Raw genomic sequence first — 21594 nt, 5'->3', positions numbered from 1 at the left:
TGTTCTGGATGCCGGCCATTCAGTAGTCAGCAAGGAAGACCAACCATAAACAAATAGAGGGGAAAAAATGCACAATAGAATGCAAAGTCCCATAACATCGAGGTGACAAATGAAGCAGGGTGACAGCAAATGCTAGTCGTGTGCAGACAAGCAACCTGGGTTGGAGCACCTTTGAGGTGGCACCCTCCACCTTGCTGCTGTTCTCTGTTTCCATTTAGCAGGGCGATGACTGGGTTTCTAGGTTCATCTGTTTGTCTCTGTGCTAAGCAGGTCTCCAGGGTGATGGCGAGATGTCTGGCTCTTGGCCCTCTGGGGCACAGCACTCCCCACTTGGTCCAGACACATGTAACTCAGCTCATCACCCGCATCATGCGTCTCATTTCTCCCATCACTGAAGAATGAGGGGTTTCCCCAGTAAGTGACTTTGCCACCTTATACCTTTAAGTATCAGCCCTCTGAAAATGTTGACCATTCAGTGGAAATCTTCCTAAAACACACAGTGCCTTTTCTAACCAGTGCAAGGAATCCTGAGCCCAGGCCACAGCCTGGAGACACTGGTCAGATCTGTTGAGGTGTGTCTGCCGTTTTCCCCTGTCCTAAATAGCCCCAGACTGCTGTGCTTTTCCAGTGGTTTTAATATCATGTTTTGATACTTTCTGTGTAATCAAGGGATCAAAAAACTAAAGCCTACGTCCCCGTCGTCCGTTTTTGTAAATAAACTTTCATTGGCACCTAGCCATACCCACTCATTTACATATTATCAGGGGCCGCTTTCGCGCTACAGGGCAGAGTAGAGTAGTCGCAAAGCTAAAATTATTGACCGTCTGACCCTTTATAGAAAAAATGTGTGTATCCCTGGTCTAATTCGTGGCTGCTAGTTGTCACTTCTGGAAGTCTTTTAGGAACCTGCCACTATTAATCCCAGTGCCCTTTTCAACTCCTCTGGGGTGAGAAATTAAATAAACGAGTTTGTTTCTAAAATAAAAGTAAATAGGCTTTCAGTGGCTGGGCCACGGGACAGGGCCAAGGGCTTTCCCATGGGTGACAGGTAGAAGCTTAGTATGTGGGTTTCAGGCATCATTTTGTTTGCCAGGGGCTCTTTTCTTTATTTTGGCTTCTCTGGAGTCTTGAGGAGTGGGTGACAACATCTCCTTGTGCAGGCTGTAGTAGTCACGTAGCCTTAACAGCATGTGACTTGCTTTGCTCTAAGCTCCTTGTCCCCTGAGTCTCTGTGCTGGCCCCTAAATGGTGGCATTGCCTCACATTCCATTTGTGCCCCACAAGAGGAATCTGGTTCCCTGAACCATATGCAGGGGCCTCCTGCTGCCATTGGAGGGCCCCTGTCATAGAGATGCCCTCTGGAAACCATGCAGATGTGTCTGGATGTTGAGGTGTGTCACCTTGTGCTTCTCAGAGAGGTCAGCACCCTGATAGTCACAAACTGCTATGTCGCGAATCTCAAATCTCCCTGGGATGTCTTCCTCTTGACCAGTAAGCAGAAGCCGGTGTTGGTGACTATGGGCTGCTGCTTGGTGCTGTTAGTGCGGAGACGATACATGGAGAGTTTTCTAATTTCCTGGGGACTGGAACTTTCTACCTACCCACCTGTGCCCCTTGATCCCTATAAAACCCTGCAAGCTCAGTGGATGTTCTCCCTGTATTTGTAAGATCTTGTTGCTCTACTTTTCCATTGATAGCCCCCTTATTCTCATCACCTGCCCTCCTCGTTCTCTAAATAGGAGGATCCAGGTCATTGGAAGATTCTTGCCTTAGGTCGAGGAGTCAAAACAGACTGGGAGAGCAGCACAGTACAGGGCTGGTGCAAGGCAACCCGAGGCCATCTGGATTCATGCTCTGCAGACCACATTAGGGTTCTGGAACCAAATGAAATTGATAGGGCCCTTTCAGTGTGTGTAGGAGACGTGGCAGGTGAAGGAGTGGGCACAGAGTGGAGATAGCAGGTGCTGCGAAGTTGAGCGGCCACCCTGAATCCAGCCTTTTCAGGAGGCGTGGCCATCAGTAGGCAGCAGGCAGCAGGAGTGGGTGTGAGCCGGCGACACAGTGTGTCTCCCTGCTTGCCATCGCCTGCTCACTCTGAAACAGTAGGTCCAGCTCCCTGCTCTGTTTTACAAGAGAGCTCACCCCATCTTCTCCTCCTGCCTCGTCACTAACTTGGTTTCCACCCTCAGCCTTCCAGGATCCTGGAACTTCATCTTCATAGCAACCCCAGGGGTAGTTAAATCCAGTACCAGAGGTTTCTAGATTTGGTGTTGACGTGGAGCAGCCCTGGGAGCCCAGGAGTTCACCCCGTAGTGGCTTTTCTTAGAGTGGCAGCCGAAATGGGCAAAACAAAGGGTGTCAAGTTAGGCACAATGTTCACCACAGCTGGTGACTTCGTGGATTCTCTTCATCTCCTCTTGGAGTTTCTGGAGTTACCGTGGAGATATCAGGCCTGATGGAGATAATAGCAAAAAGCAAGATATGTGGCTGATTAATTCTTGAACCGTTTTTAAGCTAACAAGCAAATGGCTTTTTTTTTTCCCTCTTTAATTTTTGTCCTTCCTCTTTTCAAACATTTTGTGTACTGAGGATAACGACACCAAAGGGTGTTAAATGGGTTCTGAATGTCCACCTCTGGCTGGCCACATTTTAGTAACGATTTCATTAGCCTAAATTATCCACTTTATTTTCTTGTAATGGGATTAGCTGTACTTGAGGCAGCTGAAGACCAGAGGGGGAGAAAGTGGGGGAGAGCGTCCACTGTGTGTTTCATTAACTCACTCAGGCAGAGGGGTGGAACTGACCAGAATGCAGTACCCCAGGCCAGAAATCGTGCCTCCATCCTCTTCTGAGAGGAGGAGCATGCACAGCGGTCCCAAGGGCTTGCTCTGCCCAAGGGATGGCAGAGGTGCCTGGGTCTGGCTGAGAGATGCCTCCTTGGGGACAATTTCTTGCAATTATCCATGTGGATAAGAGGGAGATCTGCTGCTTCTTCAGAGCTCCACGAATCACAGAATCACATCTGGCCTCTTCTGCTTAGGCCCCTTTGCTATCTCAGCTCTTTTCTGGGAACTCCTGATGTTCACTAGGAGGGGTCGGACTCTCTCAGCCAGCTCCTCGCTTTGACCCAAAACACCATAAGGGCTTAGGAGGGGTCACCTGCTTGGCACCAATACAGATCCTTTTCACAGACAAGTGCATTACTCACAACAGCTCCCATTTCTTCAGTTCCTGATATATGCCAGGAACCGTGGATTCCACGACACTGTGTGGGCTGGGGGGCGTTGCTTGGAGCCTATTTATAGGTGACAAAACTGAGCCTCAGAAAGGTGGTAGCAGGTGCCGGGCTGGGATCTGAACCAAAGTCTGGCTCCACACTTAGGTTCTTTTGGTGATGCTGTGACTCAGCCCCTCGCTGTCAGAGCTAGACTTCCTCTGCAGAAGCTCCCTGCTGTATACAGTCCCTGGTGAGTTAGAAGTATTACCTGAATGTTAGTTAAAGACCAAGGCCTTGTGCCTTAATGTATATGCTCGGCCCTTCTGAAATGACTGCCTTCTTCTCCTCTCCCACATGGTACCTCCCAGCTGTGTTCCATGGAATACCAGTGTCCCGAGAGATGCTAATAGCTTTCCTTGTTTGGGAGTTTGAGAAATACTATGTCTTTTCCTGTCCCAGAGAAATCCTCCATGCACCTGACATCTTAAAGGCACTGTCAAGGTCTGCAGCAGAAAAGCTTGCTGAACTCTGTTTAAACAGATGTCTCCCAAACTTACCAAATCCCAGAAGACTTTACACACAGAATATCTATTAATATCTTTCAGGACAAGTTCAAGAAACACTGTTTTTAAAAAGTTATCTCTGATTTTTAAAACTCTATTTTTATGAAATTCTCTGCCCGAGGACTCTATTCAGGTTCAGCAGACAGGGTTCCCCCTTCAGTTGCTTCTAAACTCCATTCACAGATCTACCCTGTCTACTGTGAGGCAACAGGTGAGGAGAGCATAGGCTTTGGGGTTTCATCAGGCCTTGATGTGAGACCTGGCTCACCGTTTAATAGTTTTGTACATTTTGGTAAATACCTTAAGCAGCCAGAGACTCATTTTTCCTGTATGTAAAATGGGCACATAGCTGCCTCACAGGGTTACTGAGGATGCATAAGAGTAATACATGGACTATATTTAGCACAATGCCTGGCCTGTTGTGTGCTCTTAAATAAAGGGTGTGACTACAGAAGGTGCCTGTGATGGAGCAGGAGAAAAAATACTAGAATGTTCATTTCTACTTAGGTTTTATTTCATCCTTCTACATTTCCTATTTATTTAGTTATTTAGTTATTTATTGAGATAAAGTCTCACTCTCGACCAGGCTAGAGTACAGTGGTGCAATCTCGGCTCGCTGCAACCTCCGCCTCCCGGGTTCAAGCAGTTCTCCTGTCTCAGCCTCCCCACTAGCTGGGCTGTTTACAGGTGCGTGCCACCACGCCTGGCTAATTTTTGTGTTGTGTTTTTAGTAGAAATGGGGCTTCACCATGTTGGCCAGGGCAGTCTAGTACTCCTAACCCCAAGTTATTCACCCACCTCGGGCTCCCAGAGTGCTAGGATTACAGGTGTGAGCCACCGTAGCCGGCCTTAAATTTCCTAATTTTTATTTAAAGATCTACATAGAGAATGAAATAGCGGTACATGTGCATATCATTTATCAGTTTTAAACTGTACATATATTGGAGATGCATTCTGAAAACTATTTTGCTGAGAGTGTGCACCAACCCTGGGTTGGAGGGGACTGAAAACCACTGGCTTAAAATCCACGCCCCCTGGAGGCCAGAGCACATCAGATCCACAATTCTTTCCCAGCCCAGAGCTTAGTACCTGCACACAGGATATGCTTGGGAAATATTTGCCTGGTGATTGCAGGATCCATAGTATCTGAACGATGAGTCCCATGAAAATTCCTACCAAGCTTCAAATTGTGGTTTCAGTGCTGGAGATTGGTGAGGGATGATTCATTCATTAAGTGTAGCCACAAATGTGTTCACATCTGAGGTAGATGCTGTGCAGCAAATTGCCATTGCAAGACCCTCTCTGTCCCCAAGGAGCTTAGAATCCTGCAGAGGCTACATGATGTGAACACAACTGAGAGGGCTGGTAGGCTGCAGAGGCCAAAGGAGAGGTCAGAAAGGCCCTGTTGCTTGTCCCAAGACCTAACCCCAGGTCATAAGGAGCTAAGAGGATTCCTCATTTTGGGAAGTAGACCAGCCCTTATAATCTCTTGAAACCAAAATCAGAATGGAGCCCAGATGTAGAACCTAGTACCCAAGGCAGCCTACAGACTCCTTCTGTTGTTTTTGGCAACACGGTGTCTTGACTTTGTTACCAATATTTTAAAATCTCATTTCTTAAAATAATCTGGACCACTAGCTTCTTTGGAAGAAGGGGAAGATCTGCTAGTCCCGGGCCCAGATGTCCACCTGGCTGTCTAGCTTGGGGCTGAGTGGCCCCTGTCCCTTCCAGTGGGGCAGTGGACCTCAACCCTGAGCAGGCCCACACTCACCTAGAGGGTTTGGTGCAGCCCCAGAGCTTCTGATCCAGAAAGACAAGAGGAGGGCAGAACATTGCATTTTTGACAAGCTCCCTGGTGATGCCGATGCTACCAGTCCAGGGATCAGTCCAGGCTGGAAATGATTTGCCCAGGTTCACCCAGTTGGTGAGGGCAGAGGCAGGCCAGGAGCCTACTTTTTGCATACCAAATCCCCCCCATCCAGAGCCTCTCAGGAGAGTCCGTGGGTTCCATCTGAAACGCAGGCCCTGACTCTGATTTAGAAAGACCATTTAAGTGCTCATCCCTGGGATTTCTCATCTAGAAAATGGGAGGGTCATGCTTGCCTGGAAAGGACCCCAATGAAACGCTATTGAGAAAAGCTAAAGGCCGTCCTCCACACCTCTTTTTTTCACTTTCTTGGAAACTAGGCCATTTTTCAGCCTCCAGGAGGCAAAAATGAAAGGGAATATTGCATTGATGGTGATAAGGTAACCTTTCTACACCTGGCTGTCACCATGATGAGCAGTAACTAGAGAAGTTCAGTCTAAAAGGCACTTCTAAGAAGAGAGAGCAAGAACAGAAGAGGAATAAACTCCACACCTAAATATGCCTCCATTAAATGGCTTCCAAAGCCATTGCCTCTTTTCAGAGCAGGCTTGACCCTGCACTTTGTACACACTCATCAACATAACCTTCTGCGGGAGAGAAAGCATCTCAGTGCAGGGCAAACCATGCTGAAACTCCTTATTTGTGTCTGCATCTTGGCCAGGGTTGCCTGTGGAGGAGCCAGTGTCTTCTCATTCCCACCAAGCAGCACATGATTTGAACATCATTATCCAGACAGTATTCCCTTGGTAAATGATCTAGCTGCCCACCCCCACCCCCCCCCCGGCCCTTTTTTTTTTCTTGCTGTGGTGATTCATTGCCTGGAAGGAATAAACATGGATACTTTGGAAAGAGTGTTGATTCTTGAGGACCAAACGCTCCTTGTAATAGCATATGGTTGCACTGCATAAAAGAGCATCATCCTATGGGACAGAAAGACTGAATGTGTTGCGCCCAAGTGTGACTATGCTTCCACAAGAACATACAGTTATATGAGATAATGCATGTGAAGTATAGGGACCTGGCACTCGGGGACATGTCAGTAGATGATGAATTCATGATTAAATGAATGGATACAATGTTTTCTGAGTGCTAGACACAGTCTCAGGTTCTGTAGACACAACAGAGTATAAGAACCCTGACATCTTGGACTCCACTTTCAGTCTCTAGCAAAATGAAGGGAAAGATAAATAAGTAAACAAGCCATTTCAGACAGTGCTCAGATGTGACAGGTGGGGGCGGGTGTGCAAAGGAGGCAACATTAGACAGGATGGTCACGAAAGGCCTCTTTGAGGAGGTGGCATTTCAGCGGAGAATTGAATGGCAAGAAAGAGTCAATTGTGAAAACATCTAGGCAAGCAGAGTTCCAGGTGATGCAAAAAGCAAGTGCAAAGGCCCTGAGGTAAGCATACCTTTGGTGGATTCAGGGAATGGGGAAAGCCAGTGTGGATTCTCCATAGTAAATGAGGGGGTGCAGGGCATGAGATAAGATTGGAGAGCAAGAAAAGTATGTCTGATCAGGCACAGTCTTGATTCCCAAGTAAGGAGCTCAGAAATTATTCTAAGGATGCAAAAACCATTAGAGAGTTAAGCAATTTGGAAGAGATGATGACTGGCACATACACACAAAACTCCAGGCAGTAGTGGCCATTGAAACCCACTGTGGGAATGGTGATGACTAACAGATATTCATGAAACTGGGGACAGTAGTAGCCATTGAAACCCACTGTGGGAGTGGTGATGACTAGCACACATTTGTGAAACTCGGGGCACTAGTACCCATGGAAACCCACCAGATTGATTGGATTAGCCTCTGTTAGAGAGTTGGATGAGGCAGGCTTGAGACCAGCCCTCACGAAAGGCTTTAGTTTGTATATATCTCAGGAAAAGTGAGAATTTTAGATGATAGTTCTGTTCCCAAGCTTCCCTCCACTACAGAAATTGCCCGTTATAGATGAAGGGATAGGTTTGTTCCTAGCTGTGCAGTTGGTCTGTCTCTCCAACTTGCCACAACTGGGGCCCTTGGCCACGTGGGAACTCTGTAAGGGAAGGGGAATGTGAGACAGGACACCATGCAAGGCAGCTGCCATCTTACCATATTTCTTGCCTAATGGGAATGGTTCCATGGGTCCATAAGTTCACTGGTGGGGCCCTTCTTTAGGATGGGGCCAGGGGAGCAGTAAGCAAAGATCAGGCATCCTCAGCTCTAGACCTTTATCAATTGAGATAAGTGGCTTTATCCCATAGTCTTCTTGTGCATCTGAGGAAGAGGGGAGGGAGCTCACTGGCTGCTTCCCAGCTAAGAGGCTTCCCATGCAGCTGCCCCCAATCAAGGTGAGGGCAAGGTTAATGCTTGACCTGCTGGTGACTCCCTCCCTGCACTCTGCATCATCTTTGGCTGCTTGTGGATAGGTGGACCAATCGTGTGAGCTCTTAGCAAAGCATAGACCTGTGGGGCACACCGCCTACTTTGAGCCTAGCTCAGCCTGATGCTGCCCATGGAAACTTGGGCAAGTCACTTCGCCCGTTGTGGTAGGTAAGGGCTCAACAAGACCTTGGAGAAATCATGTTCCTTCTTTGAGCCTCAGTTTTCTCCATCTAGGAAATGGGATTGACATTGCTCAGCTCACATGGGCCTTGTGAGTTCATGTCCAGCAGGTGCTAACGTGCTGCTGGGCACGTAAGCACTGAGGAAGTACCCAGTGAATGGACAGATGTGCGTGTATGTGCATCATGTGCGTTAGAAAATTGGTGGGGGTGGCATATTTGAAAGGCTTTTTAATGCCAAGAGATTTAGCTATTTTTTCTTACCTCTAGAAGGAGCAGAAGAAGCTTGCAGTTTATTCTTATCATGAAACCACCCCTTCATCTTGTTCAGATCACACCGTTGTTCTGACTCTGGGTCTCTTGGGTGGCAGCAGACGTTCTTTTCTCAACAATGCCTTGGGCACAGGTGGGGAGAAGTTATGCCAGCAAACTCCCCCACATGACTCAGCACTTCTGCTGGGATTCTGGTTCTTCCAGCAGATCTGAATAGTGAGGGGGACTTATGTCCTGGGAGCAGAAGGCCCTAGGTTTGACTCCCAGTTGGTGCCAGCATGCAGGCTGTGGGGTTAAGCAGGACTCCCAGCCTGCCCAGGCTCCAGGTACCAGCACAGCTGCAAAACTGTCCAGCTCCGCATCTCTGGAGGGTTCTCGCTTCCTCTGCTCCACCCTTCCTCTCTCTTCTTTCCCCCTGAGCCTGTCACTTCAATCAGGGAGGGAGAGAGAGACCCAAGATGATTCATCCCTTTTCGGTAGCAGCTGCTGGCCAAGGCTGGGGCAAGACCAGTCAGGGGGCACGCAGTTTGCACGGAGAGAGGAAATCCCCACCCACCCATACGCTGGCCACACACACACACACACACACACACACACACACATATTGTGTCTGCCTTCAGGCCTGTGTGCAAACACGATTTCCATCCCCCGACTTGTTTATGAGTGCTGGGCATAATTGGCTTGCCTCATGCAACACCTCGGAGCCCCATCCCACCTCCTCCCCCCTCCTCCCTTCTCTCCCCCCACCACACACCTCAAAAGAAATGAGAAACGTGACAACAAACTCCAGTTGTGGAAAACCCACAAACCCACCACCAATCATGCTCCTGGCATGGCAGAGGGGGTGGGGCTGCAGGGTGGGGGAGTAATTGGTGAACCCAGGGTGAATGAAATAATTGGAAAAGTGAGGTGTGAGTTTGTTACCGAAGTGTGAGCCTGGTGGGGGAGGGAAGGAGGGCTATGTTTAAAAGCCCGGTATGTCCTCTTTATTCACAGCTTCTGATACAGTAATTGCTACTTTGTGGTTTCTATTATCTGCACAGTGGGGAGTGTGGTGTGCGTCTCCTTCCCCTGAGCGGCAGAGTTGGGCTCAGGGAGGAGTTCCTGGGTGCCCTGTGATTTTCCTCCTCCCCAGTCCCTGGTGGCCCTGCGCAGCTTCGCCCCAACAGCGACCTAAGCTCCCAGGAGACAAAGGTTCATGCACAACTTCCTTCAAAAGCTGCTCTTAAAAACAGCTTCATAGACCTTGCTGTCAGATAAGAACCTTAATAATGGCTGGTATTTATATATCGCTTATCTCCAAGGAGCTAAAGGTACTTCATCGATTTCTTCTCCCCCAACCTTTTTTTTTCTTTTTAATTCTCTTTCGATAGCTCTCTGAGATCATTAGTATTGGCCTTATATGATCCCACACCGTTATACAAGTGACCAAGCCACTCACTGTCCAGCTTTGTTCTTGGGCTGGGAGAAGCAGCCCAGATGAGAAACATCTCGGCTGGATTTTGAGTTCCTGGGGCCGTGAGACATGGGCAAGTCACTTTTCTTCTCTGGCCCTTGGTTTTCCCATCTGTAAAACAGAGGCATGGAGATGATGTATTTAAAAGACTGCATATTGCAGGCACTCATTGGTAGCGGAGATGATGGCAGCAATGGTGGTGTCTTGAAGCCTCATCCATGCATTTCGGGAAGTTCCTTCTAAGATCTAACCCTGATCTTTCAGCTCCTCCTTAAGCTTCAGTTCTCTCATGTCCTGTTCTTAGAAGGAGAAAAGAAACCTGCTCACCATAGCCATTTCTCCGACTCTGAAGAATAATAGGATTTCTGAAGCTTCTAGAGTCTTCGTGGGCGGCGTTTCATTTGTCATGCTGATGTCTGCCTGGAAACCCCCGACCACAGCTGTGACCTCCCCAAGGCCCTTCAGCTGCCTGGGATGGGATCCCCAGCTCCCTGATCCCTGCCTACGATCCCTGGTAGATCCAGGGTGCCCTTCTGTCCCAGCTTTCCCTGCTGAACTCTCAAATGCCACTTTTGCAGGCCACAAAAGCATGGCTTCTGCAGCCTTTCCTCAACGGCGTTTTTCTCTACCTTTTAATTATTTTTCTCGCCTTTCTCCGGACCCTTAGCTGCTTACCATGCACAGAGCATCCACAGCTTGCAATGTGCTGCAGAGAGGGAGGAATTAACCTCGACAGTCTCTTTCTCCCTCTCTCTCTCTCTTTCTCTCCTTCTCTCTTTCTCTCTCACACCACCCCCCCGACCCCTTCTCTCCTACACACACACACACACACACACACACACAGAGTCTGGCTTACCAGAAATCTGGGCAGAGGTCATTGAGACCATCAAGGGATAGGAGATTATAGCCCTTGTGGGCAGAAGTAGAGGGTTTGCACACAGTGTGGGCAGAAGGAACTGGGACTCGGTCTACCCCCACCTTGCCTGGTGGTCTTAGGGAAGTCACTGGACCCCTGGGAGTCCACACAGGGCATTCCTAGCCACCCCACATGGGGCCTTCCTGCTTCACCCCAGACCTGGCCGAGACTCGGGAAGAAAGAGGCCCCAGCTCTTGCAAGTGGCCAGTCCCCGTCCAGATGATACAAGGGGGTCGAGTCATTGTTCAGCAGAAAGAGAGCTTGGGCTTAACGTCAGACATGGCTGGATTCACATTCTAACCCTGCTGCCTGTGAGGAAGGACCCCCTGGCTCCCAGAGCCTCGGTTTCTTCATCTGTAACATGGGAATGATAAGGCTAACAATGGTTCACATTTGTGCTATGTGTATTTCATTTCACCCTCATCACCGCCCTCTGAGGGTAGGTGTAATTTACCCATGGTAATGTCTACCTTTCAGGGCTACCATTTGCTTGTTTATTCGTTCCAAAATACCTTCAGGCTTCTACCCTGAACCAGACTCCTGGGCTCACTGCCACAGGTCCAGTGATGAGCAAGATAGATGGGGCCTGGACTCTTGCGGAGCTGAGCCCTAGCCCCGGCCAGGGAAGGCATGCACCCCACAGACCCCTGGTCGGGGAGCACAGTGAGCGGTGACACTGTGGATGGGGGCAGTCACCCCAGCCTCGAGGGGTCAGGAAAGACATCTCGGGGCTAGTGCAGTTAGGTGAGGCCAAGGCAGGGACGGAGGAACCAGCTCACCCAGTGGCTGTCTATGGCCATGTTGAGAAAGCACCCAGCCTGGTCTTCCCTGTGCCTCTCAGTTGCCTCATACCAGCTCTGAACGCTGTCAGGCTTCAGCCCCTTAGCCACCAGATGTGCCATCCCTGTAGTCCCAGTGGGCTTCTGAAGACTTGGACCCAAAGAACCATTCATCTGAACGAGCTTACAAGAAAATTTGTCCACGCCCTGCCCTCCCTGTTCAAAGCCAGCATGGCAGAGGGGCTTTGGTGGAGGGAAGAGAGACAGTGTCTGTCATGGGATGCATCCGCCTTTAGGTGGCAGAATGAAGCAGGGTTTGCGGGCTTGACTCCTCAGCTCTCCAATCTCACCTTGTCCCCACCTGCCCAGCCTGTGGTCCCCAGCCCCGGCCCCCCTCCAGCAGGGAAACCTGACTGGGCTCCACTCCCCACGTTCCTGGCTCCTTCCCCTCCCCAGGAGGCTGGCCTTGTCACCAGTGCCTCTCTGCCGTTTCTCGTTGCCTGCACAGAGGAGGCACCAGGAGGGGGGAGCAGAGCTGCTGGGGAGAGCTCCGAGGAGACGTGCAGATTCATTTTGAGGATTCATAATGCCACATTTACACACCGTCCTGCCTTCAGAAATTGGGCTGGCAGATGCCTGGTCATGCTGGCAGGGCTGTGGGTTAACACTTTGGATTTAGCTTATATCATTTCACGAGAGCTTACGGCCTTTACTGTGTTTTTTACCCAATCGGTCTTTGGCCCCGAAGCATCCTAGACCATCGTGCATATGTGTGTGTGCCCAGGCAGCCGCAAGTGTGTGTAGATTTTCAAATAAAATAATACCTCTCTTTAGATGCCGTGCACATTAAATATTTATCGGTAGCAATTTGTGCGTATATATTTGATAAATGGACATTAGGAAGGAATTAGGGGGTGGGAAGTGAGACAGGGAGGCAAGGGAGGCCTGAGAAAGCCCTATCCCTTTGTCCTACAATTTCTCAAAGGTTTAACCTGGAGGAGAGGAGAGGAGGGAACCGGGGGGGATGGTCCAAGGCCGTGGTTACTGGTTTGATCCCTGTCAGGAGGAGCCAAGCCATTTTCTTCTCCAGAGCTTTGCCTGACTTTGGCTTAGAAGATACCGAAATGAAAGGTCAGAGGGAGGGGAAGCAGGGTTTAGAGGGAGTAGCTGCGTATCATTTGAGCGCTGAAGATACACATGTCCCAGGTCCCAGATCCAGGAGAAAGGGCCCCATCCCATTTGCTCAGCCTGGGGTCACCCTGTACTCAGCTCAGACATACAGGTAGTTTGGAAAGGTCAGGCAACCCTGCTGATCACATGTCCAGAGCCCCAACTCACACACATGGGCAGTCCCTTGCTCTGGCCAGGCCCCCAGGCCCCCCAACCAGAGCCTGGCTACTTGTGTGCTAGGCAGGGTCCTCCCCAGTGCATAGTTACCCTGCAGGGAAGTGGGGCCCCATGGGTGCAGGGAGTCTCTAGCTGGTTGCAGAGGAACTGAAAATTCTGCATTCACATCTCCAGCCTGATTGTTCCCTCCCTGCCCTGCCTGATGGCCCGGGCCTGGGAGGAGAAGGCCGCTCATGCCCCTAAGCTGACGTATGCGAGCGTCTATGTGCCTGCATGCACTTGTCTTTTATAACTCAAAGGGATTTACGTGTGAGAATCAGTCCTGCCTTCCCGACCTCCCTTGCGGGCCTCTATTCTTAAATCCCTATGTCTTGCCTTTTGTTTCTAGCACCTTTGGGGAGTTGAAGACGGTCCGCCTGCCAAAGAAGGTGACTGGGACAGGCACACACAGAGGCTTCGGCTTTGTGGACTTTCTCACCAAGCAGGATGCGAAGGTGAGACTGTGACTCCCTTCCCCACCTGTCCGGGCCTCCCCTTTCCAGTACCCATTGTAGGAGAGGCAGCCAGGCCTCTAACACACACAGAGTCACCTCCCCATGCAGGTGTTCTTTTTTTGCCTTTGATTCTGCTTAATGTGTACAACACCCTTGGAGAAGATCCTGGGGGTTTTGTATTTGGAGGAAGGGGCAGTTTCTGTGTCCCCTTCCCTCCCCCCGTTTCACATATGCAGGAACCTGGGACATAAACTGGGGATGGGAAGCAAATGGGTTTCCCAGGCCTCTCCACGTCATCAGAAAATTCCTCAGTTCAGGTGGCCCCCTGGGGTAGGCAATATGGGAAATGCCACGCAGAACAGTGCGGAGAGGGCAGAGCGCTTGGAAAGGAGAGTAAGAGACACCCAAGAAGCAGCCACAGGAATGCGTCTTTCCCTTCCTTTTTTCCGCTCATGGCCAGGGCTTCTGTTTTGTGCTGGTTATCTGTGAGGGCAGCCCTGGCAGGTGCAGCTGCATGCAAGCGTGCGTACCGACATCCCTCCAGGCTCCTTGAGAACCTTTTATTTTTGAAGCAAGGCGGCATCTCCAAATTGGTTCAGTGCAGCACAGCCAGGCTTTGCTCCTGCAGTGGGTGCTGGGCCCAGCCGCCGATGTGGGGCAGAGGCTGTGTGAACAAGAGCCCGGCTGTACCCAAAGCCACTGCCCTCGTGGCATTGAGCTCCAGGTCAGAATCCAGAAGGAAGGTGGCTGCAGAGCTGTCACAGTGGGCTGCCTTCCGTGAGCTCTGCCCACAGGTGGCCTGTCCCCTCTCTCAGCCTCACTGTTCCTCAAGGTTAAAATAAAGTGACAGGGAGGTCTCATTAATGGCTGGGATCCCCTTCACCTCTGACGAGCTGTTCCTCAGAAGAACAGTGAACATTTCCTGGAGTCACACCCATTGGGCTTTAGCAGGCTGGCATCACAAGAGGCTCAGGCGGTGGGTCAGCTGTGCAGAGCCAAAGGTGGCAGCTCCGGGACACAGCTGCGGCCTTTGTGGGCCCTGGGAACACGCACAGGCAGAGAAGGCGCATGGGGATCCTCGGAGCGCCTCGCCAGCCACCTTTGTCTCCGAGTCTTGAGCTCAAGTGCCTGTTTTGTTGACACATGGCCATATTTGTCTGGACATCTGCTCCTCTCTCCTCCTGGCTGGCAGCCTTTCCCTCACCTCTCATCAGAGACAGCAGGGGACACACCTGCATGCAGCAGGTCACTGCCCTCACCCTCACAGCGGGGCAGGCACGTGGTGCCCTGCGTTGGCTCAGGGCAGCAGCGGAGGGCTGCCTTTCAGAGCTCCTACCCACGGCAGCTCAACCCACACTGGCCTTCCCTGTGCCACAGTTTTCTGATCTGTGAAACGGGAATGATGGCTGCGCCCCCCTCCCAGGGTTAGGGCAGGTGGTGCATGGGAGACACTGACTCGGTCCTGGCATGTGGTGGGTACTCGATACTGGTACACCGTTTCCTTCTCATTGCCACCAGCCTGGTTCCCTTCAGAGCCACCCTTGGTCCGTGGATTCATGCACACATGTGATGCTCTGTGGATAGAAGAGAGTACAGGGCAGTGTCTTTTCTCCACTGCATTCCACTGAGCTCTGGGTATCCGAGGGGATTGGGCAGTGATGGTGTAGAAGTGTTGTCATCTGTCTTATATCAGAGTTCCTATAGGAGGCTGTGCTTGGGGGAGAAATGAGGGATTCACTCTCTGCTCCTAAGAAATGTCTCTTACAAAGAACAATACGAGAGCTTGTCGTTGCAACACAAACTTCAAAGCCAGACTGCCTGAGTTTGAACCCCAGGGCTGCCACGAATCTCCCGTGTGACCTTGGGCAAGTGACATCCTTTCTGTGTGCCTCAGTTTCCCCCCCTCGTAAAATGGTCATAGGGTTTTCCATATTTTCATAGAGTCATTGTGAGGTTTGGATGGGGTGATAATTTAGAACAGGGCCTGGCCCCTACATACTGGCTGTTGGCTGTGATGAGGAGGCATAAGGCGTTGGTGGTGACAGTGGTGATGGTCTGAAATAAGAAAGGGTGTTCCCCTTCTTATTTGGCCACCCACTGGGCCTCTTTTCTCACCCACCCGCTGGGCCTCTTGTGATGCCAACCTTAAATTTAAAGCCCAGTGGGTGCACCTCCAGGAAACGCTCACTGCTGTTCTGAACGGCTTGTCAGAAGTGGAGGGGATCCCAGCCATTGATGAGAGCAGAGAGCAAAGGTGTTGGAGCCCCTTCACTGGAAGCCCTCTTTCAGTACCGAGAGGTTGATGCCGAGTTGACACAGCCCTTGAGACATGGAGGGTCCAACCAGGGCTGGGCCCCAGCCGTGAGCCCTTTGACATGTCACCGTTGGCTCAGTTTTGCTCTTCACCTTTATTAGGACAGAAGGTGGACTCCCAGGTAATCAAGGCAGTGAGTGCTATTGAGGAAGTTCACCCAGTGCCCAGGTGGCTCGCACTTGGCACACCCAGGCCCGGCTGCGGATGTTCGTTCTGAAGCCCAGCACAGCCCTCTAGTGATTTATGGAGGTGGCAGCTCCTCCCCCTCCATCCCTTCCCTGCCTTTACTCTGGGCTCTGGGAGGAGAAAGGGCAGCCGAGGACAGTACAGGCTCAACTCACAGCCTCTCCAGGATTGGCCCTTCTCCTTGTCAGGTGGCTATTTCTGGCCCCTCCATCCCTGTAGTGACTTCCCTCTCCCACATTGGGGCTTGTGCCACGGAACGCACTGGTCTTCCCGGAAGGAGGAGCCCATCAGAAGCACATCTTTCCTGCAAGGATCCCTTTGCTCTTTTTGTTTCCTAGGGAAGCTGCCATTGCTTTCTCCCTTCCCAGCTCCAGGTCTGTCTGGAGAACTTTATTGTCTTCTGAGTGGAACATTTAGCACTCTCCACTGACCTGTAGAATCGTGCACACTGCATATTAGTGAATAGGATTCTGAATATTGTAAATATCTAGTTAGCTCTCGAGGGTGGGCGTGAGTTTGAAGAGGGAGAGCAATACTGCCAGAGACATGGAGTCAAAAGCACTGGTGATCTTTTTTATCTCAGCAGAAGGAATTAGTGAGAACCCAGGGCTGGTAGAGGATCCTCCATGATCCCAGCCTCTCAGGGCTGGCTCCTGTGCATCCTCCCCCTGTTGAAGCTCTTAGGGAAGGAGATTTCCTTCAGAAACCTTTCCCAGGGCTCAGTTCAACCCTGACCCACTCACATCCCCTGCCAAGGGCACTGATCCCATTTCCTGTCATGGCACCCTCCATGAAGATAAATAGTCACCCCCTGTGTTGGCATCGGCCACCTCTTGAGCCAGGAGGTCTGCCCCAGCAATCGTCAGATGGGAGGAAAGAAGGGACCGAGATAGGCTGAAAGGAGGGGGCAGCTAAGCTTATTGTAGAAGCTGAGGCTGGAAAAGGAATGGAGAAATGAATGGTTTCTGGGAGGGGCCAGTGCCGCGGCTTGATCCCCGGTATCTCGACTCCCAGAACAGTGCTCTTTCCCCATCATCCACCAGTCCATTTGCCTGCTGACAGAGGATAGAAGAGTTAAGGCATCCCCTCAACACCACAGTCCCTGCTGTGGCCCTGAGCATGTGCCGTCTCCACCGTCCCTGAACTGAGGGGTTCTGAGTTGTCTGACCTTTCTCCATGAGACCCACGTCCCACTGTGCATATCCTCGAGGGCTCTGTGATATCTATCAAGCCCCTTCTGGATTCAGCACACATACCCCCAAACTGGAAAGAGAATCCTAGCCAGAGGCTCCTCGAAGGCTGTTGTGGCAGAGCTCAAAGTAACCAGGCAACTGATGATAATAGCAAGAGGCTCCCGAGAGCACGCCAGCATTGTATGTGACATTCACCGCACTCTCACTGCCCTACCCCAGCCTGCGGCAGCCCCAGCATCGGGCGGGAGATTTGCATCCAGTCTCCCTCCCGAGTCTCGCTGAGCATTTGCTAAGCTCCAGCACTGAAGCCACCGTGGAGCCCTATGAATTGATGGGAAGCCCAGACCCTGGTCTGTTACTGAACTGCTCCAGTGAACCAGGGGTGGGTCCTGACCATCTGCCCTCATCACGGGCCCTGGTGACCAGAGGCCTGCTCAGAGGAAGCAGGATCGATGAGCTGGCATATTCTCCCACCCTAGGACATTCTATCAGCCCCTGATGTCCTGGGCAGTAAATATCAGTCCCTCTGAAAATGCTGGTGTTATCTAAACCTCCAGGTGTGATGATCTGGCATTTCTTAAAGAGACTTCCCCACATGTGGAGGGAAGCAGGGGACAGAGGTTGATGGGGAAAGGAGAATGGGGGTGGTGTAGGAAGTCAAGGACTCAAGCAGGACTGCATCCTGAATGCAGTGGTCTCCTGGGTGGCCTGGGTCTACACCGTGTGCATGGCTGTCAGTTGTGTCATCAGCGCCACGCAACCAGGGGACCACACGACCTGGAAGTTTCTAAAAGGGCAGTATCTTTGAGTTGATAAAAACTATCAACTTCTGGAAGCCCGTCTTTGGCAGGGATGGTGTAGGATATTTGCATATATAAGTTTTAATCCTTGTGGGACTCTAGGAGATAGGTGCTAGGAGGCCATTTGACAGCTGGGGAAACCAAGGCTCAAAGGGACAAAGTTACTTGCTCAAGATCATATAGTGGTACTTGGCAGAGCTGGGAAAAATCTGATTCCAAAGCTTGTATTCAGGGATTCCTCCTCCCTTCATTCACTGATTCACTTAAATTCTGTGTATCTCCACGCGAGGCTCTGGGTAGCGCCCCTTCTCCCTACCGTGCGTACCACCTCTCACCCAGCCCTGACACCTCACCAAGGAGAAGGACTCTCCAATTAGAGGGACACTTTGGAGGAAGGCCAAGAGCTTGTCCCTTAAAACGTCTCTTGGGAACAAGTCCAGAATGAAATCAACTCCCCCCAGCCCCCAGAGGAGGAGTGGGCATTCAGTCAGCTGCCCCCACTAGCACACTCTACCGTGCTGCCTTCCAACCCTGCCGATCCCTAGGAGTAGCCTCACTGAGGAGGCAGCAGCCTTTCACCTGGGCAGCTGTAATGGGGACTCCCTACCAGGTACACTCATCCCCATTGGCTGAGTGGCCACCAATAGCCATTGGGATTCCAGTTAGAAGCCACCACCTCCTCTCTCTTTACCCAGACCGGGCTGGTCCTGAAGGAAGAAAGGAAGGGCAACACGGAAGGGGAAGACCACAAAGAATAGACTTGCAGCCCAGAAGCCAGAATATTAATTTTTTCCCATGCAATGCGCCTTTAATTTTTCCCTTCCCCAGGCCTGCCATGCCTTTGTACTTTTGCAGTTGCAGCTGTTTTTATTTGCCGCGGCTGCTGTTGTTTTAAAAGGTCTATTTTCACATGGAATGTTATCCAATTAGCAGAGCAATGTGTTGGCTTAAATAAACACTTGGGGGGAGCCGGCAGTAGGGAGACGCGATGGTGGTTGGCGTTGGCAGGCAGAGCTGTTCTCACTGTGGTAAACAACCACAGCTTTCATTGTAGGGTCGCACCAGTTAATGTCTCCTTCCTCATTTCTCACTTTTCCACTCTGCCAAGGGTGGGAGCAGAGGAAGGGATGTGGACATGTGGCCCAGGCCCTCCCCAGCCTAGGGGATGCCAGTGTTTTGGCAGAGGCTCACACTGGGCCTCTCGAGGAATGTTCTGTGAGCCTACCGTCTTCACCTGGCAGATTCTAGCCAAACAGGACCTGGAGTGGAAGGGACCAGTGATGAGCGAGCTGGACAAAGCTCATTAAGGCAGGGACAGCCTTCCTCTTCGCCGGGTGCCCAGCGCACCCAGCACAGTGCTGAGCCGTGTCGTGCACACAGTAAACCATCGCTATTAGATTGTCAGTGGCGTGCATTCAACACGTTTGTTTAAACTGAGTGCAGAGAAGGAGGAGCGTGCTGCACGGTGGTTAGTGTGGCCTGTGACATCAAGCGGCCTCTTTGCAGCTGTGCGAACATGGACAAGGGACTTCAGATCCCTCTAGCCCAAGTGACTTGTCCCCACACGGGCAATAATAAGGCTGCCCTTGAGGCGTTTGTGAAGATGAAGCAGAATGTTGCGTGCAAAGCATTTAACACAGGCTGTGGCACGTGACACCAAAGAAGTGAGGGTGGCTGAGTGTTCCTCTGGGCCCCTGGGGATCAAGGGTGCTGCAGCCTGAAACCTAGGTGTCCATTGTCCTGTGTGTCCCAAAGCGTTAACCGAAAGCAAATTGAGGAATTGGAGTTTTGTCCCCACTTTTCTGTTCAGGTGTGCATGTGACGTGTGTGTGCTCATGACTGTTTTGTAATTGTGGGCTTTTTGCCAAGTTTTCTTCAGCCGAGCCCTGGAGGAATTGAAAATGTGTTTGTATCCCGAGCTTGCATTTCAAGGCAGGCTCGGCCAGCCCACGTATGTATGGGCTGAGACCTGGGATCAGGACAGGCTGCCCTCCTCAGACGGGCAGGTGAGCAGCCCTTGTGGCCAAGACTCAGTGCCAGGACGGACCCCTCTGCTAATTGTGTCCCTGGAGCTTCTGTGCGGACTGAGGACTGCACAGTCCTACAGAGATCAGAGTGAGAAGGACTCAGATTCAGACGTCCTCATTTCAGATTTATCAGGCAGGCAGTACTAGTCATCAAGGAAAGGTAAAACTCCCAGCCAAGTTTGACAGCCTTCCTCCCTTTTAACAGCATTAAAATAATTTTTTTTTTGAGACAATCTCGTTGTGTCGCTCAGGCTGGAGTGCAGTGGCACGTTCTCTGCTCCCTGCAACCTCCACCTCCTCAGTTCAAGCGATTCTCCTGCCTCAGCCTCCCAAATAGCTAGGATCACAGGCGTGCACCCCCACGCCTGGCTAATTTTTGTATTTTTAGTAGACACGGGATTTCTCCATGTTGGCCAGGCTAGGCTCGAACTCCTGGCCTCAAGTGATTCCCCCCGCCTCAGCTTCCCAAAGTGCTGAGATTACAGGCATGAGCCACCGCACCCAGCCTAAAATAATTTAAATTAGAAAAAAAAAAGAAAAAAAACTTTACCACAAATGGCACCAGCAACAGGTACCAGGAATTAGGCCCTTCCCATTATGCCAGGCGTTGGGCTAAAGGAAGATTTGCTGTCTTATTTATGCTTCCCAGCAGCTCTGAGAGGCTGAAGCACCCCCATTTTGCCGTTGAAAAAGTGAAAACTCAGAGAAGTTTATTGAAAGCAGCATGCCCAGGCCTGTGCCTGAGGGGAGCCCAGAGCCTCAGCTGCCCGTGCTGCCCGTGGCCTTGTGGCTTGGTGCCCTTGGGTCCCTGGCATTGACCCTCTCTCCCTAGTGGCTCTCTTTCCTCTCCCAGGGGTTGCTATAAACTTGCAGAGGTCCGAAGTGTGTCCCACCTTTGTCTCCTCATCTCGTGTTTGCCTCACAATCAGCTCCCCGGAGACTTTGAGTCGAATCGCACTGAGCTGAGCGAGCTAGGGAATGAATGCATGAGAGGGAGAGGTGCCTCTTTGTCTGAAGAGTTCAGAGAGTATCACCCAGAAGCGGACCCTGGATGTCTCTCCTAGAAGTTCACCCTCAGCTCCATGGTGTCATTTCTGGGAAGGGACTGGGATGGGAGTCGCCCAAGATTGTGCAGGGAGCTTGACTTATTCTGGGTAAACTCCTACCTAGCAGACAGCTACCCTGTGAGGACGGAAGCAGCTAGTGAGGTTTGCTGAGAGCTTACTCACAGGACAGTGGGAGCCTTGGGACGCGAAGGAAAGGATCTATCTCTCTCTCAGGGTGATGGCGTTAAAACACCCCAGGGAGGCAGACCCTCCTCCCAGAAGTCCTTGGCCTCAATTTTTTGACCACCTCTGCCGAGAGGCCCCAACAGTGCCAGCGACTTACTCTAGGTGTCGGGGGCACAGCGGGTTTCGGAGGGGTTGGTGTTGTCCTTGTTAGGACAGATTTAGCGTCTGCTGAGAGATGCAGCCCTCTGGCTCTGCCAGAGACAGCTCCCTGAGGAGCAGAAGGGGCCAGGAGAATGCCTTAGAGTTCTAAAGACAGGAATACTGTCCTCAGCTCTGCCCAGAAGCCATGGCCCTGGGCAGTTCTTCGCAGCCCCTTGGGATGGAAG

At 51.3% G+C, this 21594-nt stretch overlaps 1 protein-coding gene across 5 annotated transcripts in view; it reads left to right on the top strand.

Moving 5' to 3' along the window:
- Nucleotides 1-21594, top strand: part of RBM19 (RNA binding motif protein 19) — a 142585-nt gene that overhangs the window by 91980 nt on the left and 29011 nt on the right. For all 5 annotated transcript variants that reach the window (XM_063647120.1, XM_063647121.1, XM_054443794.2 and 2 more), the window contains exon 22: nt 13351-13456. In XM_063647120.1, coding sequence (XP_063503190.1) covers nt 13351-13456 — 106 coding nt within the window. The remainder of the gene's footprint in view (nt 1-13350; nt 13457-21594) is intronic.

This window comes from Pongo pygmaeus, chromosome 10 (genome assembly GCF_028885625.2).
Source record: "Pongo pygmaeus isolate AG05252 chromosome 10, NHGRI_mPonPyg2-v2.0_pri, whole genome shotgun sequence".
Lineage (NCBI taxonomy): Eukaryota > Metazoa > Chordata > Mammalia > Primates > Hominidae > Pongo > Pongo pygmaeus.
The sequence above is the reverse complement of the archived record's forward strand: the minus strand, read 5'-3'. Positions and strand labels throughout refer to the sequence as shown.